The following is a 19,117-nucleotide window of genomic DNA, read 5'->3' on the forward strand; positions in this document are numbered from 1 at the left end:
TCCAGAAATAGCAGATCTTACAACCTCACAACGTGTCACATTGTCAGCTTGTTAGATCTGCAACTTTTTTGGCTAATGTCCCCCCCCAGAATATGGATGCTGGGGTTCAAGTGGTTAGTCTGGGATTCAACTTAAATCTGCATTCAGGAAACGCTTCCTCCTTGGGAGGGAAACGGCCCCTCTGCTATTTCCTCTCCTGTCATCCCCTCCCCTCCCCTCTCCTCTCCTCTCCTCTCCACCTTCTCTTTTTGTGGGGGGGGGAGGGCGGACTCTGGCTACTCCTGGAGAGCCAGGACCAAATGACTTTCATCTGCCATCTTTTCTAATGAGTAGAGTTTTGCAGGAAACACAGTCACTGGACTGTTTACAGGCCCCCAAGGGACGATTAAAAAAACCCTGAGCCTCAGTTTTGAGTGTGTTTACCGGCAGTATGCCCCCATCGGCCTGGTCTGGTGTACTGTAATAGCACTGGGGCTGTCTGCCCTGTAAAGGGAAACTGCCATAACTACCCCTGCTGCAGTGTCAAAGGTCATCGTGGCTTCAGGATTAGATTTCCCGATCAACAATAAAACAACGTACATTTCTGTGCAGAGTTTTGGTGTGGCAGAATGCAAGCTGCAGCAGAGCAGCTGTGCACTATTTCAACCGGACGGACCAAAGCGGCTTTCGCCAAGAGTCAGAAAGAATCTCTCAAATTCTGACTTTCCCTCAGAAAGAGAAGAGATCACTAGGCCTGTCACAATTATTACATAATCGCCTAATTGCAATTATTTTAGATAATCACAATTATTTTTGCATAATCGTCATAATAGTTTCCATGTTGAAGAATGTTCATACATTTTCAAACATTTTCCAAAAATAGTAGAAATAGTTCATCTACAAGCTTACAAGCTTGTAAGCTTGTAGATCAGCTATTTCCACTATTTTGACATTTTCTTGAAAGTATATTATTAATGTGTCTATATACATTTCTTTGTATATTTAAGTCATTTGTCATATCTGCCCTGTGCAATTTGTGATTATGAAGCCTAAAAAACAAACAAAATTTTAAGTTGTATTCATATGTTCCAATGTTCAATGCCAAAAACACGTTAATCGCAATTATTTGTGTGACAATTAATCAAATTTGTAATCGTGACAGCCCTAGAGATCACATGATCTGCCAAATCTGTGTCAGAGAATGCCTCTGATACAAGCTGCGTCCTCAGAAACACTAGAGACATGATTAGGTCAGGGGTCCTCAAAACTTTACAGCTCTAGACCCAGAAGAGAAATGTGGTGTCTTCCCGGGACCCAAACTTGCAAAAGTACATGATTATTTAATCACTTAAGCACTATATTTCAAAAAGAGTGAAAATAGCCGATCTACAAGCTCACACATTTCTGAAACATTCGTCTTTTATTTGTATTTTTTTGAAAAGTTCTGACATTTTTATCACAAATGTTTGAAAATGTTTTGGGGGTAAAATAATGAAAATTCAAAGAAATTGTAGGAATAAAAAAAAAAAAAACGAATAACACAAAAACATATGGTAACTGGAACACTTGCCTTAAAACACACTCGCCCCCGTTTTTTCCGCAGACCTGCCCCCAGCGGTTCTTGTATTCATGTATTTGTTTTACTGAGGTTAAGGTTAGGAGTAATTTTACCGAAGTTAGTTTAGGAATAAGGCTAGGTTTAGGCATAGTTTGATTGAGGTTAAGTCATTAGCCACAGTTTAGCCATGTTGTTTAGCCAACATTGGATTAGACCATAGCATAAGTTGTGTGTGTGCATGTGTGTGATTTCTGATCTCCGTCGTCTGACATCCATGGTGGAAGATCTTCTGTAAGGAAACACCAGGTTGTTTGAGGAACGAATGATAAACTGGATCACAGCCGTTTCCTGTCTTGTATCCTGGCAGTCCGTGTCACTTCCACTCCCCTCGACCCTGCAGAGTAGCGCCGCACCAAAGTGATTTTACAGTGGAACGGTCTGCATGTCGGTTACAAAGGCCCTGCAGTCGACACACAAACAGTCAGTAAGACAGACAGACAGACAGACCCACGGATATCTGAGAGAAGACATCTGGCCCAGAATGACTTGGCCATGCATGCAGCACATGGCTTAGATTTCAGCACAACACAGCTGGGGCCAGAGAGCGGGTGGGAAAGGATTTGGAAATGATCTCTGCTTTTTTTCAGATGAAATGACACGATCAACCGCTAAATCACCAGATTTGGGAGGCGTACTGTCTGTGTGTGTATTGCACTATGTTAAAGGCCCAATCCATAAGTCCTTGCAGTAATACAGTACAAGTATTACAATAACAGGAATTTTGAACAGCAGCAGATAGAGTTTTTGTTCAGTGAGACCACGGCTCCACAACATCACTCACAAGCTGAGTTTATGTTTTAAAACAAACAGTGCGAGACTGTGACGGAATGCATTGCGTTGTTTTGGATTTGCAGATTGGGCCTTTAAAATCAAAACCTTTTAACTGGCACCCTGAAGAGTATTTATTGCTTTGGTGGACTAAACAGAGCATCCTGTTTAAACTGATGCTAGCTTTGATCAGAGAGAAGCCTTCATGTGTTCACAAACCTGTTTAAGTTTCCTCCGTCTCGCTCTGTCTCTGACACTTTCTTTGGTTCTCTCTCATTGTGTCTTTCTTTCCTTCTGAATCTCTGTTTCTCTCTCTCTCTCTCTCTCTCTCTCTCTCTTTCATGTTGCAGGATGGCAGTAACGCTCTGTCTATCGCTCTGGAGGCGTCCCACAATGACACAGCTGTACTGCTCTACGCCCACATGAACTATGCCAAAACCCAGGCAGCTGTGGTGAGTACTACTTCCTCTCCTCTCCTCATCTGTCCTCTCCTCTGCTCTCCTCTCCTCTCCTCTCCTCTCCCTGTTGAAATGAATTTCGGAAGTTGAATATAATTTGCATATGGGGGAAAAATCATCTTTGAATGCTCAAATTGCCACTTGAATGTGACAGCTGGGATTATAGTAAATACAAAATGCTCTGGACTAAATACAGAAAATGTGGATAGAACGATGATAGCCTGTTTATATTGTAGATGTTACTTAAATATGTAAGTTTCATATTGAGGTGGATTGCAGTGCATTAGATACCTAATGTTGTGCTAATTTTGTGCTATGATTGGCAATGTGCCCATCGTGAACATAATTCATTTTGTGCCTAAGCCTTAATCATTTGCTACTTTGCAAGAAAGCATCACCTGTTGTGTTTATTGTCGTTTGGTAATGTTGCAACAAAACAATGGTTTTAGTGGTTGGACTGCCCTCTAGTGGACAGGAAGTACCATAACTACATACCTGTAGCCTGCAGTTTGCGTAGGCATCGGTATAAGCCTATTGAAATACATGGCAATAGACTACATTTGGGCATTATAAAATGTATTATATTTGAATGTAAAAAATGATAAATAATTTTCATTTGAATGAGATTATAGGGAGAGATTGACAGCCCTCCTCTCCCTTCCTTCTCAATCAGTCAGTCAGACAGACAGACAGACAGACAGACAGACAGACAGACAGACAGACAGACAGACAGACAGAGTCTGTGCTGGGACCTTGAATCCAGTACAGGTCAGCTTTAACAACATATCTGTATCATGGTTCTATTTGAAGTAGGTACTGTCAGTTCCCTGGCAGTGCTCCAGTATTCAGTGTGTGGGTGGAATGCACACCAGACTTGAGACATGGTGACATACCTACATTTTACATACTGTATCATGTGGGTGGCCTATTTTAAGGCCATTTACTGCTGACATTTTAATTATAATCTATTTTATTAATTTGAGAAGGAATATGATCACATTTCACTTGAATATTGTAATTTTTACAAAAGCATACAGTTTCCTAATGTGTTTGAGTTGACAGCTCTCCAGACCAGTGGTGTATCATCTTTGGACTGTATTCTGTGAGATATGATTTTATGGATGTATCGTGTGTGATTAGATTAAATGTCTGTTTTATAGGTAGGGGGAAAGGAAGACACAGTCCATGAAGTTGTGTTCGAGTCCTCTCAGTGCTATCTGATACCGTGGTCTCTTTTTAAAGGGAAACCTTTTCACTGGCTGGCTGTGTTTTGCCAGCACCTTCAGAGAGAGCTCCAAAGCCTATTTCAGACCAAAGATTTACAACGCGACAAAACCTTTTCAGAACGTTGCATAGAAAAATCACTCTGAGAGGAGTGAATTACCTCTTTGCAGGTCGGCTGATGCCGGCTGATTGAGTTGCATGAAATTCAACTGGTCCAATTGCATGCAACAAGTGGCAACACATTACTCATCACATAAACACATTACTGATCACATAAAGACATTGCTAACACAAATCTGCCATTGTAAAATTATAGATGTTGACCCCATATCTCTCCCTTTCTCTCTCTCTCTCTCTCTCTCTCTCTCTCTCTCTCTCTCTCTCTCACGCCTGTGAGAAAGAGAGAGCAAGTGAATGAGAGGAAGGAAGGGAGAGCATACAGTAACTATTACATATTTTTATATAAGAGTATACAATATAATATAATATAAATAGTTATGTTGATGTGCTGTGGAAACTTTAAACGATCTCCGTTCGGCACATTGATCCAGTTTTAAAGTCTGCTGTTTATATCCCATATCCCATAGGACTGTCCAGTTTTAGAATGTTGCAAACCAAAGTTGTGGGAACTCTGTTGCAAGTTGTTGCAAGTTTCAACTCATCTCGTCATAAATCTTTGGTCTGAACTAGGCTTAAAGACTAGCTGGGAACAAATTGGGCACTGTAGTACTGAGTCCTCGCAGTGCAATGATAAGGTTCGGGTTAAAAAACTTTGACGTTACATACTTTAATAGCTGAGATCATAAGGAACTGGCTGAAGGCTGAAATGTGTACTTCTGAACAATAATAACATAACAACATTCCACCACCACTTGGTGGAATGTTGTTATGTTGTCATTCTGAGGAATAACAACATAACATATGTTGGAATGAATTAAATATGTTGGAAAAACATTAAATATCCTTTGACCTTTTCGCGTTTCAGGGAAGCACAAAGGCCCACCCAAGAAGTCCGACCAGCCCACACAAGACGTGGCCCGCAGAGTGACACTACTAATGGAGATGGACAAACAAACATAACTGGAACTGAGCGTTAACAAGCTCCACTGGAATTTATGTTGTCTACTTAAATATACATGTATTTATATCATGGGCCTATGGCCTACATTTATTTGTATTGTTGATATAAGAGCATTATTTTTCCATGAATGCCATTGAACTTGCCTTTATGTATACTTGACTAATGTTGCGTTCCTAACATTTCTCTTAATAAGGTCTGATATGACGCACCTGTATTTTTGAGTATTTGAAAAATGAGACCTTGTTGCATTTATTTGCACTCATGTAATGTGTTTCAAAAGGCAAATTTCTACGACCGTACTGAGGCCAACGTCTTTTGTCAACGGTTATCTTTGTGTTTTTATTAGCAATGGACCTGGAATCACGAGTTGGAAGCAGGGCTGCAACTACCAATTAGTTGCTTAACGGAAATTCTATCAATTATGACTTTTTTAACCAATGGAATAATCGAGAAGCGCATTATTATTTTGATTATTCTCCTTTTTTTTGGTATATCAACGAATAAACGCGAAAATAAATCACATTTATTTTTGAAATAATCCATTAGTTTGATAAACTGCTGCACCCATAGGAAGTCCCTAAAGAAAACTGGAGACGTCACTCTTGTAGGCTGTCATGATACCATAACAAATGGCTAGTGACATCATGGCTAGACAGTTGTACAGTACATAACACTGAAAAGTAATGGCATGTGCAGTAGGATGATATTTACAGTTATATCTGAAAGGTGTGTTTGTGTGTGTGTGTGTGTGTGTGTGTGTGTGTGTGTGTGTGTGTGTCGTGTGTGTGTGTGTGTGTGTGTGTGTGTGTGTGTGTGTGTGTGTGTGTGTGTGTGTGTGTGTGTGTGTGTGTGTGTGTGTGTGTGTGTGTGTGTGTGTGTGTGTGTGTGTGTGTGTGTGTGTGTGTGTGTGTGTGCGTGTGCGTGCGCGTGCGTGTGCACGTGAGATTGGTCTCAAACCACACAGACGCCACAGTCTGGCAAACAACTGAAAAGTGCTCATGCCTCGTAACGTATGGCAGATGGAGTGCAATGAGGTAACATTTACAAATGATCTTAAAGTGATCAGGCTTGATATAGCCATTACTGATCAAAGTTTCAATATTCTTATGCCTTGACCAGATCCCTAGTTACACATTGGAAGTCCTCCAACGCAGGGCCTAAAACAAACAAACGCCTATACGTTTAAACTAGAACCAGACCGATGCCAGATGTTTCAAAATGTTTAGAAGATAGCCAAATCTACAAGCTCACAGCTCGTCGCCAATATATTGGCCAAACGTATATATCGGTCGGGCTCTAGTTTAACCAGTTCCGTGCCAAACCGTGTGCAAATGGAAATGCAGTTGGACAGGTTCTTAGAAGTGTTGTATGGTCTCATGGGAAAAGTGTTTTTCTTTAGTCCATCTTGCCCAACTAACCACCCTGTCAGTGTCCACAGCGTAACAGTTCAAATCTGCACTAACGGTCTATGCATTGTATATTCATGTATCTATTTTCATATCTGAAATAAACTTGTATTTACATAAGAGCTGTCTAGTCTAGCATAGTACCTGTACTGTACATATACGTAGTACGTGTGTGTGTTACTATGTTCCTATATGTTTTGAACGCTACATCAGTGCTTTTCTGGATAAGGGCCCACTTGAAAACCTTGAAAGTGTTCGTGGCCCACTCATCTAACCGTGGCCCACTCATCTTACCACTTAACAAGTGGTCAAGGTCAGATGGGTGGGCCACGTGCATTTTCATTGCATGTTTATTGTAATGATCAATCAATCGATTGTGTTTTGATTGTGATCTTGGATCAATGTAAAGGAACGTAGCATACTTTAAGTCCCTATGTATCGGTATTACAACTCTCGATTTTTAACAAAAAAATACCATGACATTTTTTATTTTGTCATTAGAATCTTTGTTTCTTGCTAAGTAGTTGGGGTCCCACTTGCAATATCCTCACAGCCCACCGAACCACTGGACTACATTATGCTTTTCATACTGGTTACATATGCATTGGTGTGTGTGCATGTTTGTAATGTATATGTTCAATACCTTCACAATACAACAGCAGTACACAAGACTACGACTAGTAAAAAAAAAAAAAAACTGGACGTAGACATCTCAAGATATCAGTCATCATTAGACTATTTTTGTCATAAATCTTTGGTCTGAACTAGGCTTAAAGACTAGCTGGGAACAAATTGGGCACTGCACTATTTTTGTCTCTAGATCAGTGGTTCTCAAAGTGGGGTCCTGGGACCCCCAGGGCCCTTAATGAGGTCCCCAGCTAAGTATTGGTTGTTGAAACCAAGTGGAGCCTTATTAAAGATCTGTAACTCCGAGAGTGTAAACTCTCTTTGAGTTATGGGGGTCCGTGGCTAATGCATACCAACTAAACTAGTGGTCCTTGAAATGAAAAGGTCTGAAAATCACTGCGCTCTAGATCTATGCTGAGGACAGTTGCATTCTGTTTCCCTGTTGGGTCCTTCATGGGGATTTCCTATAGTGTGCCACTGCCATGGTATTTCTTCTGACCAGGCAGTCTGTAAGGGTGAAATGCCAAGGACCAACACTAGAGGGTAACATCTGCTACTGCAGGACCGTAGAGGGGCTCTCACAGAGGGCATACGCAACATACACGCAAAGACGTTATTAATTATTAGCTCACCAGAGTTCATTTCCAAAATCTGCTATGCAATTTCATAAACAAAAAAAAGGCACAAAACTAAACAAACCAAGGAAAATAATAAATATAGTGCCCTTCAAGTACCCTCCCTTTCGCCATGGCTTTGGCTTGCTGTGTGTGAGAGCGTGTGTGGTGATCAGAGGAAGATCTCTGGTAGTGTAGCATTGTGGAGAAGCCACTGTTGGGAGAGTGCATGCGTACAGTCTCTCATACTGGGTGCCTTACTGTCCTCATCACTCGCCTTGTCCAGACACTGGTTAGTGATGACGTGGATCAGGGACAGCTTTTCAGGATCGTAGTCCCACATCTGGTTGCTTTTGAGGAGGTGACACTTGATCATCATGACGGGCCCGTCCCGTTTGGCCACATCCAGACACACGGTGTCCATCCTTATCTCCTTGTTGGCTGTGTAGGAGAACACCTGGTTGCCTCCTTGGCCGTGGCAATTGATGATGCCTACTTTCTCGTTCGCCTTGCGGGCCATGGTGTCCAGACACTGACCGGTCTCAATGTTAAGGATCTCTCCAAAGGAGTAGTAGTGTCTGGGGATCGTGGATTCTGGGTAGACATTATCTAGGTACCAGCTGAATGGTTTACACTGGAGCTTCTGTCTCAGTGCCAAACGAGAAGTGATGTTGCCGTAATCTACCGTGGCTACGTTCGGAGAGATAATGTAGAAGAACTTTTTGAACTCATCCATCCAGACCTCCACCAGGCGGCGAGTGTTCTTGTGGATGATCTGTGACTTTCCTCCAGGGAACGTGTAGGGCGTGGCCTTCCTGAACACGTGACCGACATGAGAGCACGCTGCGGTCTCCAACGTTCCACCGCACTGCCAAATCCGAAAGGAGATCTCCAAGTTCTCTCCTCCCCATATGTCCATGTCTTCGTCATACGTGCCAATCTCCTGGAAATAATCTCTGTCTATGGAGAACAAGCCACCAGCCATGGTAGGACTCTGAAAGGGCAGCGTGAGGTCTCCTTTGCGGCGCTTTATCTCTTTCTCAGATACAGAGTGCCAGTTGAAGATGAGCTTCCAGCTGAAGCCCCCGAGCATTATGCCTGAGCCAGAACTATACTGAAACGTTTCATCACTGATCACGTCGATGATAGGGCACACCACAGTCCTCTTGTTTAGCCTGATGCGGGCTAGCAGAGGTTCTAGCCACCCTGTTGTGCATTCACAATGAGCATCCAGAAAGGTGATCACCTGTCCAGTGGAGACAGATGCTCCTTTGAGGCGTGCACGTATGAGCCCAGACCTCTGCTTCATCCTCACCACTCTCACCGGGACCTCCAGCTTGCTCACGTACTTGTCCAATGGACGCTCCAGGAAATCTCTCTCGCTGGCATCGTCCACCAGGATGATCTCCTCAAGCAGCGTGCGTGGCGAGCGGTCGATGACTGAGTGGACGGTACGCAGCAGCGTGCTCCACGCCTCGTTGTGGAACACAATCACCACGCTGGTGCGGGGAAGATCGTATGGATAGATCTTGTTCTTACACCCGTCCGGCCGGAAATCGGGCAGGGACCGGTTTAAAGCGATCATATCCGAGGCCATGAGGTTGAACTGGTTGATCTTGAACATCTCAATCATCTTCTCCTGGTCCTCCTTTGGTATAACCACCGGCATGCCTCCCTCCCCAGGGCCCAGCAGCCTAACTCCTCGCAGTCTTCCCTCCTTGTTGAAGTAGAGCATGACGAAGATGATGTCCAGCGTCACCCACAATAGAGCGGAGACTAGCACCATCTTAAAGTTGGCAAGCCTCCGCATCTGAAACATGAACCCAGGGATGAGCTGGTGTTGGACAAATGATCTGAAAGTGACGAGGCTTGATATAGCCATTACTAGAGGAGCGATGTCTATTGTCAAAACGAGATATCGCAGTAGGGATCCATTGAAATGCTGCTGTGAATATGGGGTTCTAGCATGGATGAGAAGTCCTCAGTTTTCATCAACACGATTTCTACCTGCACTATTTAAAGTTGAGATTGTACCATTCAGAAGATTGCCTGTCTATGGGTCTGTCTGTGGCAGGTGCGCAGATATTCACATGGAATAAACATGCATGACGTCAGTGCAAAACCGGCATATGATGTGCCCATAAATGGACTAGACATGCCCGACGTCAGCACAAATTGGAAAATATGCACAAATCTGCAAGTAAGTTCTAGGTTAAAAACTCAAAAACAACTCAATAAACAACTAAAACAGCTATGACTGATGGAAGGTAAAACAAAAAAATCTTATAAGCTTAAGTATTTCGTTATCACATCTTTCATATCTCTGTGGCACGAGAGCTGTGGGTCAAGACCACCATTTGGCTGATGGTTTTCATATTCTTGAAGTCAAGAATATGAAAACCTTGGTGAGGATTGAACCAGAAACCTTGTGATCATCTAGTGAATGTCAACACAGTGAGCCACCAGGCTTGCTATTTCACCACAATTTGTATAGGCCTTTAACCACTTGAACCCCAGCATCCATATTCTGGGGGGAACATTAACCAGAAATAGCCGATCTACAAGCTAGCAACAATGCGTAATGCGTTGTGAACTTGTAGATTGGCAAAGAGATTTGGTATAGACAGAAAAGATTGGTCCAATTACAGAGCCAAGTCAGCAGGAGGGGCAAGCGCCAAAACCGACATCAGCATGCTGCCTGAAAACAAAAAACACCTTAACCCAAATAAAGGACAAATAAAATGCCTCAATGAACTTTAATGTCACATAAATGATCTAAGTACATTGGACATATGTATTATTGGCAAGATTGATACAGTAGTTTCATAAGTTATATAACATAGTCGTTTGAACAATCATTTTCTTCTACGTCATTCCATGTTAACCACTTAAACCCTAGCATCCCTATTCTGGGGGGAACATTTGCAGAAAATGTAAAATCTATAAACTCACAATGCATTGCAACCGCTATGCGAGTTTAGTTTGTAGATCTGCTATTTTCGGCAAAGATATTTGCTAATTATTAGTTTACCATCCATCTAAATTCTACACGGTAAAGTATTTCTTTCTCTGTGTCAGTGGTTTGTAAACATATGGTTTGGGATTAACCCATTTAACCTGTCGATTCTACAAATGCCTTCTAAATCAGTAGTTCTCTAACTTTTTTTGTGCCAAGGACCTCGAAACACTTTCAAGATTTTTCAAAAATGTTCAAAAATAGCAGATATACAAGCTAAGCTTTGTGCGCTGTGAGCTTGTATATCTGCTATTTTTGAATAGCCAACCCTAAAATCTAAAATGACACAGATGCTTTAGGCACATTTTATCTATCTAAAGGGGTTTTCAACCGGTGGTCGTATTGCAGATGGTCCCTGGCCATGCATAAAAAAATAAAATAAAAATAAAAATATATATATTTAAAAACTTTGAATAACTTACATTTCTTACTGTATTGTATGTGTGATATTATATGAAATGTGAGCTTACCATAATCACAGTAATCCTTAATCATGTTCCATCATATTCAAACAAAATCACTGTAATTTATTAGATATTATATTATGGCTATTTTCTCCAGCTCCCTGTGGTGCATGAACCCCCCACCACTATTGTGTGGGGTGGGTCTATGATGGACCCACCACGCACAATAGTGGTGGTCCCCAGGTTGCTCTTAGTCAGGATGGTGGTCCCTTGGTCAAAATCAGTTGAAAACCCCTACAAGCAGGGGTGTAGTGGAGGGTGAGCGCAGCACTTAAAAAAATAGGTTTAATTATAACCGATTGATCCCTGGAACATTAGCCAAAAATAGCAGATCTAAGCTCACAACATGTTTGTGCTCCCCTACTTCTACTACTTAAAGTAGTTATTAAGGTCAGCAGCTGATGCAAGGTTACACTATGTGTGCGTGCTTGCATGCGTGCGTGAGTGCAAGAGAGATGAGAGAGTGAAATGACAGTGCATTTGCCACTGGGTGACTGTGTTTTGGGCCGTTTTGGTATTCCCTTTTCCCTACTGTATGCCTGCATGCACTCAATCCATTCACACACTGTCTGTTATTTTGTAGCCTATAATACTCTATGCATATTTTTCCTTGCATTACATACACATGCATTTATTCTTGGAAATGAGACCAGGGTATTTTTGGAAATGTTATTCAACAATTTGGGATGGTATATCAATATCACAGATATACTGTATTTCATGTACCGCCTAGAACGATCTATGTACCCCTGGGGTATATGATTGGAGACCCCATCTGAAAAAGATTTTGTGCCAGGAACCCCCATACAAGATTTGTGTTGTTTAAAAATATATATATTTCCACCCACATTTTGTCACAATGTTTTGAAAATAGCAAATAACTTGTATATTGGCTATTTTCAAATAGCCAATATCTGTAGTGTTAAACTGCTTAAACTGATTTGAATGCTAAATCAACACATTTTGCTAGGCACCCCTGAACCCCCCAGCAGCCAGCAGGGACCCTGGAGGGTCCCCAGACCCCTGACTAGAGAACCATTGTCCCAATGTTCTTCTTGATGTAGCTATTATACTCCTGACCGCCAGGGGTCAGTAATGTGCTGAGAAAGCTGTTTTAACACTACGGAAGCAGCAAAGCTGTGTCCTTCACACAACAACAGCAGCAATGGCGTCTGCTACTAAAATCATTCAGAGGCTCCGAAACTTATTGTCCGGGGTAAGATATTTTATTTACAAATAAGACACACTTAAAACCTCAAGACTAGAGTTGTTTTGAATATACATTTTTTATATATTAGCTTGTACAAGGGGGGATTTCAAACGGTCAAACCCAACCCATGAGCTAAAGTAGCCTTGGATCTGTCAAGATACATGACTGTCATATATTATATGACATGGATGAACTTCAACATTTGCCCCGTAAATCTACATAAACGTTCAGATCTAAAATATAAAGAGCTAACCTCATGGCCATGGATGTTACAATTATGTACGTTCCCTCAGAAGTACCCGTATCTTCCGTATTATTCAATAAAAAGCATTTTAATCCGATAGTTGGCCATTTTCTCCATAGGCTTTCAACTACGCGACCCTATTGGTTCGGAGGTGTATTGCACTCTGATACATTATAACTCTATGAGAAAATGGCCACCGATCGGATTAAAATTATTTTGTATTGAACAATACGGAAGATACGGGTACTTCTGAGGGCCCGTACAGAATTATAACATCCGTGGCCATGGGGTAAGTACTTTATATTTGAAATCTGGACGTTTATGTAGATTTACGGGCCAAATGGGGAGAAAGTGCAAACACTATGTTGAAGTTCATCCATGACGGTCATGACAGATGACCGTCTTGGATCATGTCTTGGATTCGGCTACATTGGATCAGTCTTGTATATTGTATTAAGGCTAGAGCTACAGTAAAGATACCATTAAGTTACACAGTTTATAGTCAAGACTGCTTATTTACTCTAATGTTGATACACTTTTTGTTTTGACTTTAGTGGTACTAAACTTATTAATTACACGTGTTAAATTATCCACTGATTTTCGGCCTTTACAATTTCAAGAACCACCAGTTTGATGCTATTTCTTTTTATTTAAATCTCTGGTGGGACCCCAATCTAGAATCAGTTAGTGTTAATTTAACTTGGAGAGTGTACAAATGGAACCAAATGCTTCCAGTTACAGACCTGTAGGGTCCATTTAGTTCATAACTATAAATCATTTGGCTGGGGACCCCCTGGAAGCCCCTCAAGGACCCCTGGGGGGGGGGGGGATCCCCAGAGCCCACTTCGAGAACCACTAATCTAATCCATCCTTTCGTCTTTCCTTTCAGCACGACCTTCAAGCGAAGCTTCAGCTACGATACGGAGAGATAGTTAATAGGTAAGAATACCTATAGTAGATTCTCAAGTCAGCCCTATTAATTTCAAGGACCCCTCGTTTAATATGCAGTTTGATAGTATTACTCTTCTCTCTGTCATTTAAGTTTAGATTTTACAGTTGAACCCCAGCATTTTTATTCTGAGGGGAGCATTCGCCAAAAATAGCCATCTTTCCACACTGCGGAAAGCCTGGTTTTCGTTCCAAACAGACTAGTGTGATCCATTCTAGGCTACTACGCCTATTCCCTAATATCCGGTTATACCGTTTGGGCACCGCAATGTTATCGCTCCCCGACATGAATGCTGAATCGAGTAGCCTAGTCTCACCAGTAGCAGTTTTATTTGTATAGCACATTTCAACAACACGGCAATTCAATGTGTTTTACACAAAACATCAAGCAAAGGAAACACAATTATAAGTTAGTTAGAATAAAACGGACCCTCACATTTATTATTATTTTATTTTATTTTAGATCTAACCCGCACAGGTTTATGGGTAGGCCCCAAAATGATGACGTCTCTGTGCCAAGGGAATCAATTTGAAAGAACACAGTCTATATCGAAATCCACTTTAGTTTCCGCCGCCTGATGATATTTGCTCTAGAGTAGACCGGATCAGAAATGTGCAAAATGTGTTGATCCCAGTCTTCATAGAATGTATTGAACATCTCACAGATCCATGAAGTCACAACAACTAGGTTGATGCCGATCATGGACTGTTCAGTAACTGTGTGTTGCACCAGGGGGGCGCTGCGTAGCCAATTCTGATTTCCTTTTTGCTTGTTAAAGACCCAGCCAGCCAGCACCCTAACTGCCTGTTTAATTAAAATGTAATGACATAGGCCTACTGTTTTTTCTTTCTTTTTCATATTAGTTGAATTTCCAGCATTTAAATCAACTTAAACCTTACATTTGACGGGGATCCCCCCAGGCTTTATACTTGGACCACTCCTTTGGTCCCTCTGCACCAAATCCCTTTGACGAAAATACTCAATCTACAAGCTCACACGTTGTAAGCTTGTAGGTCGGCTATTTGTGGACGAATGTTCTCCCTCAGAATAGGGGTGCAAGGGTTCGAGTGGTTGGAATGATGTGTTGCCCTGTCTTTTAAGGACCCAGCCACCTCCCAAACTGCCCGTGGGGCCGAGCCATAAGTTTTCAGACAACTACTACTACACCAGAGACGGACGCAGGGAGGCTGTTCCTGCCACAGTGATCATGTCTGCACAGAAAGCCCTCCCTGCTGGAAGGTACTGTTCTGGAAGAACCACTTAACCCATTAAGACCTGAGGTCAATTCTACAAATGCCTTCTAAATCAGTACAAAAATCTCACACTTCTAAGATTCTTTAAATGTTCAAAAATATGCTCACAGCCGTGCCACGCTGTGCACTTGTATATCTGCTATTTTTTAATAGCCAACGTTAAAATCTAAAATGACACAGATACTTTTCTGGTTTTAATGGGTTAAAGCGGTATTTCATTTTAGAAACACTTCTGGGGTCATTTTAATGTCTACTCTGCTGTTTTTTTACACCCCAGAGTGGCTTGATTCAATATTTAGACTTAGATTGATATTCATTTGATCAGACGCCCCTCTTACTGTATATACAGTAAGCCTTTTCAACTTCAAACTCCACCTTTACCACTTTAGACTAGAATTGAAAACGCACGTCCCTGGTTCTGGTGACTGATATTGTTCTAATGCATGCTTTTTTTGGTCATTATGTTAATATTTTAGGTAATATTGAATGTTACCTGTCAAGATATGTTCGTTAAAATAAGTGTTAAATAGCTCAATATTCCCATAGCAATCATTGCTAGAGAGTGTTTGTTACAAAAAACAAATACAAAGATCACTATACCTTCATAGAGCTGATGTGAGGAGGGGAGGTGTGAATATTACGTGGCAATAAAGCAGCGTAATTTGTATTGGGAGCGAGGTTGATTTTCTACCACAAATAAAGGTATCAACCAACCTGCATGAAAGAAGCATCAACTAACTAACTATATACAGTACTGTAGGTTTGATGCAAAATACTCGCCGGCTTTTTTTGTATTGTTTATTCATCACCGCCCACGGTGTGTAAAGTATTTAAAGGGATAGTTTACCCCCAAAATGACTTTTCTATCGATTAGTCACCCCATTGAGACGGTCATTTTGGGGGTGAACTATCCCTTTAATACCTTATTTATGCTTGTGGTCGGTAGGCCTGTCACAGTTACTACATAATCGTCTAATCGCAATTATTTGAGATAATTAAACTGATTTTTATTTTGTAATATTGTTTCCATGTTGAAAAAATTTGAATATTAAAAAAGCAGAAATAGCAGATCTACAAGCTTACAAGCTTGTAGATCAGCTATTTCTGCCATTATTATTTTTTTCTCAAAGTATAGAATTATTAAATATGTCAATCATTTATTTGTATATTTAAGTTATTTGTCATAATAATCTGCCCTGTGCAATTTTTGATTACGTGGCCTAAAAGGCAAACTTTTTATTCATTACGTTCCAATGCCCAAAACACAATTCAATCGTTAATCGCAATTATTTGCATGACAATTAATCTTTAACTTAACTCTTTAACTGACTGAGTTGAAACATTTTGAGCGTTTTTACTAACCTTTGAAAAAATAATAGAATATTACGATCAACCGTCGGGATAATCCATTCCATAGTTATGGGCAGTTGAATGTGGCTTATATTTGCCAAAAACAACAGAAAGCAGAGAAAATGTTACTTTTATAAATCCTATAACAATAAACGAAACGAGCTTCATATTGTTGTGATCACATGATTTCTGGGTGGACTCTTCATCATCATCATAATCATTCACAGGCTGCGGAAAATAAAAAAATACGAGAAAAGTCATTGGCAGTCAATGAGTTAATTTTGTAATCGTGACAGCCCTACACGATGCGAGACACGATTCACAACCAAGAATAACTCAGACTTTGTGTTTTTCTACTTTTTCAATTAAAATTAGAGTATATTTGTTAAACGTTATTATCTCTCTCTCTCTCAGTGAAGCTCCTGAAGTCCCAGCGAAAAGAGCAGTGACTCCTGGTTCTGTGTACAAGGAACCAACGCTCTCCACGGACCAGCCATACCTCTGAACAGCAATACCATCAAAGACAGACCTATTATAGTCAGCATAGTAGGTTTTGGTGTAATCTTGTATCATAAAATGTTAATAAAGTATGTTATGTGTAAAAACGAATTGCATTAATTTGTAAGTTTTTATTTTCACTGTTTGCCCAGTCAGGTCAATTGTATGTGTAGCACCTTTAACCCATTAAGACCTGAGGCTGATTCTACAAATGCCTTCTAAATCAGTAGTTCTCACACTTTCAAGATTTTAAAAAAAAGTTCAAAAATAGCAGATTCGTATATTGTATATCTGCTATTTTTGAATAGCCAACGTATAAAATCTAAAATGAGACGGATGCTTTCCCAGTTTTAATGGGTTAACTACTATCAATCCTGTGTGAATCCAGGCAAAAATGTACTGAAAATAGCTAAAACAATAGCAGATCTACAAGCTCACAATGCATCACTGTGTAATGCGATGTGTTGTGAGCTTGAGCGCACGACGGTATGTATGATAAACTTAAGTCAAAGTAAACTCAGTGTGCTTTGCATTAAAGTGTTTTGTCATGTAAACCAGTGGTACTCAAAATGGGGTCCAGGGCTCCTTGAGGGGTTTCCAGGGGGTCCCCAGCTAAATTTGCTTACTAGAATCAAGATCAGTTTAACCACAAGCCTACTGTATTTACATTGGCTGTTTTTAAAAAATCTTGAAAAAAATACAATAATTGTGGAGTGTTTTTGTAACATTGACAACCTGGTCCCTGGCAAAAAAATATTTTCTGATGGGGGTCTGCAGAGAAATACATATTTATCTGGGGATTCTTAAAAGTTTAAGAACCACTGATGTAAACCACTGTGAAATGGATACTCAAACTATTCTGTCAGAACCACAGCATTTCAATCAAGTCAACAACATTTCATTTCGTTGCTAGTTGCCATTAATGTTATTTTTTTTGGAAAGTGGCTATATGATGATGTAATAAAAATACATGATATGATTAATTATCAGTTCATATGGGGCAGTCAGGAACCGGGTATCAAAGTTTGACTTTCTGGATTTCAGCCAGGTACTGTAGACAAGTTAATTATTGATTGGGTTATGAAAAATAATCCCGGTATCTCAATTATTTCATGTCATTTTTGTGCTATGAATTGAAATATTCTGTTTCATATCACAATCCAATGAACCTTGAATATGGGCTTCTATGTTTTTATCAGCTGAGCTTCACAGCAGTTCTTATCATGGGGTCTGGGTTGGGACCCCCAGGGGTCCTTAAGTGGGTTCCATGGGGTCCCCAGATAAATGACTGTTGTGAATTGAATAGACTCTCGTCGTTGTGGTCCTAGGAATACTGCAAACCTTTATTATGGGTGGTGGTGAGTGATGATTCAGTTTGAAGTATTCCTCTAAATCAGCAACTCTTCATCTTACATTTCAAGGACCCCCTGTTTGGAACCCCAGATCCTTACAGACCAGTAAGCGTCAATTTGGTTCCTCAGTATCAATCATTTAGCTGAGGCTCTGGAACCCACTCAAGGAACCCTAGGGGTCCCTGGACTTCACTTTGAGAACCATGGCTCTGAACAAGCAGTGTGAGCTCTAAGAACAAGATGACACCAGGTATTATCACACCACAAGTTGATTAAACACAGATAATATTATTGTACTGGTCCCCTCACACAGGAGGAGGGGATATGATTCATAACAGATATAGAAAAGATTAAGAATAAAAAGAAACATGATATACTTGTGTCAGCATGGTCACTGCTTTAGCAGGACACTGTTTGGCCAACATCTATACCTAGATGCAACTTTTGTTTTGTTATGTACTTATTCACATCATGTTACTTTCTATTCTTTTCTATATATGTTATGAATCATATCTCCTCCTGGTCACGTAAGGTGTATCAATATATCTTATATACACCATGGTCACTGCTTATCAGGACACTTTGCTCAATATTGATACCAAATGCAACTATTTTGTTGTGTACTTATTGTGGCTTGTACAGCTGCTATTTTGGAAAGAATGTGACAATATGCTTGAATATATATATATATATATTTTTACATAAATCTTCTCTTCTGGGGCACCAAACATTTCCACAGCCAAATACATATACATTTGTGGGTCCTTGACATGAAAATGTTTGAGAACCACTGGCCACTGGCTCTCCTCAGTATTTTGTTTTTATGGTCAACAGTCCTTTAAGAAAACACACGTGTCATGTGTCACCAATCACTACAGGAGGTGGACATCATATTTCAAGGACAGTGCAGGGGTGATATCATGTTACCGTCTGGTCTCACCCACTGTAGAAACCGACTGATGTCCCTGTGAACCCAACATTACACATTACATATGATGAAACGATA

The 19,117-nt window shown here is 40.7% G+C and overlaps 3 protein-coding genes across 6 annotated transcripts in view; 2 read left to right on the forward strand and 1 right to left on the reverse strand.

The window, feature by feature from the left end:
- Window positions 1-6,648, forward strand: part of kank3 (KN motif and ankyrin repeat domains 3) — a 51,594-nt gene extending 44,946 nt beyond the window's left edge. For all 4 annotated transcript variants that reach the window (XM_084067359.1, XM_084067360.1, XM_084067362.1 and 1 more), the window contains exons 14-15: window positions 2,716-2,817; window positions 5,033-6,648. In XM_084067359.1, coding sequence (XP_083923485.1) covers window positions 2,716-2,817; window positions 5,033-5,095 — 165 coding nt within the window. In that variant the 3' untranslated portion in view covers window positions 5,096-6,648. The remainder of the gene's footprint in view (window positions 1-2,715; window positions 2,818-5,032) is intronic.
- A 1,299-nt stretch (window positions 6,649-7,947) lies between these two features.
- LOC311051426 (polypeptide N-acetylgalactosaminyltransferase 1-like) lies at window positions 7,948-9,585 on the reverse strand (the record flags this gene model as incomplete). The annotated part of the gene is made up of 1 exon (XM_084065992.1): window positions 7,948-9,585. One exon carries the CDS (start codon window positions 9,583-9,585, stop codon window positions 7,948-7,950), a length of 1,638 nt encoding a protein of 545 aa, XP_083922118.1.
- A 2,789-nt stretch (window positions 9,586-12,374) lies between these two features.
- Window positions 12,375-16,866, forward strand: ndufa7 (NADH:ubiquinone oxidoreductase subunit A7). The gene is made up of 4 exons (XM_084066733.1): window positions 12,375-12,471; window positions 13,599-13,648; window positions 14,760-14,897; window positions 16,676-16,866. Exons 1-4 carry the CDS (start codon window positions 12,421-12,423, stop codon window positions 16,764-16,766), a joined length of 330 nt encoding a protein of 109 aa, XP_083922859.1. The 5' UTR covers window positions 12,375-12,420; the 3' UTR covers window positions 16,767-16,866.
- The last annotated feature ends 2,251 nt before the right edge of the window (window positions 16,867-19,117 follow it).

Source organism: Gymnoscopelus microlampas, assembly GCF_963454915.1.
Source record: "Gymnoscopelus microlampas genome assembly, chromosome: 9".
Taxonomy (NCBI): Eukaryota; Metazoa; Chordata; class Actinopteri; order Myctophiformes; family Myctophidae; genus Gymnoscopelus; species Gymnoscopelus microlampas.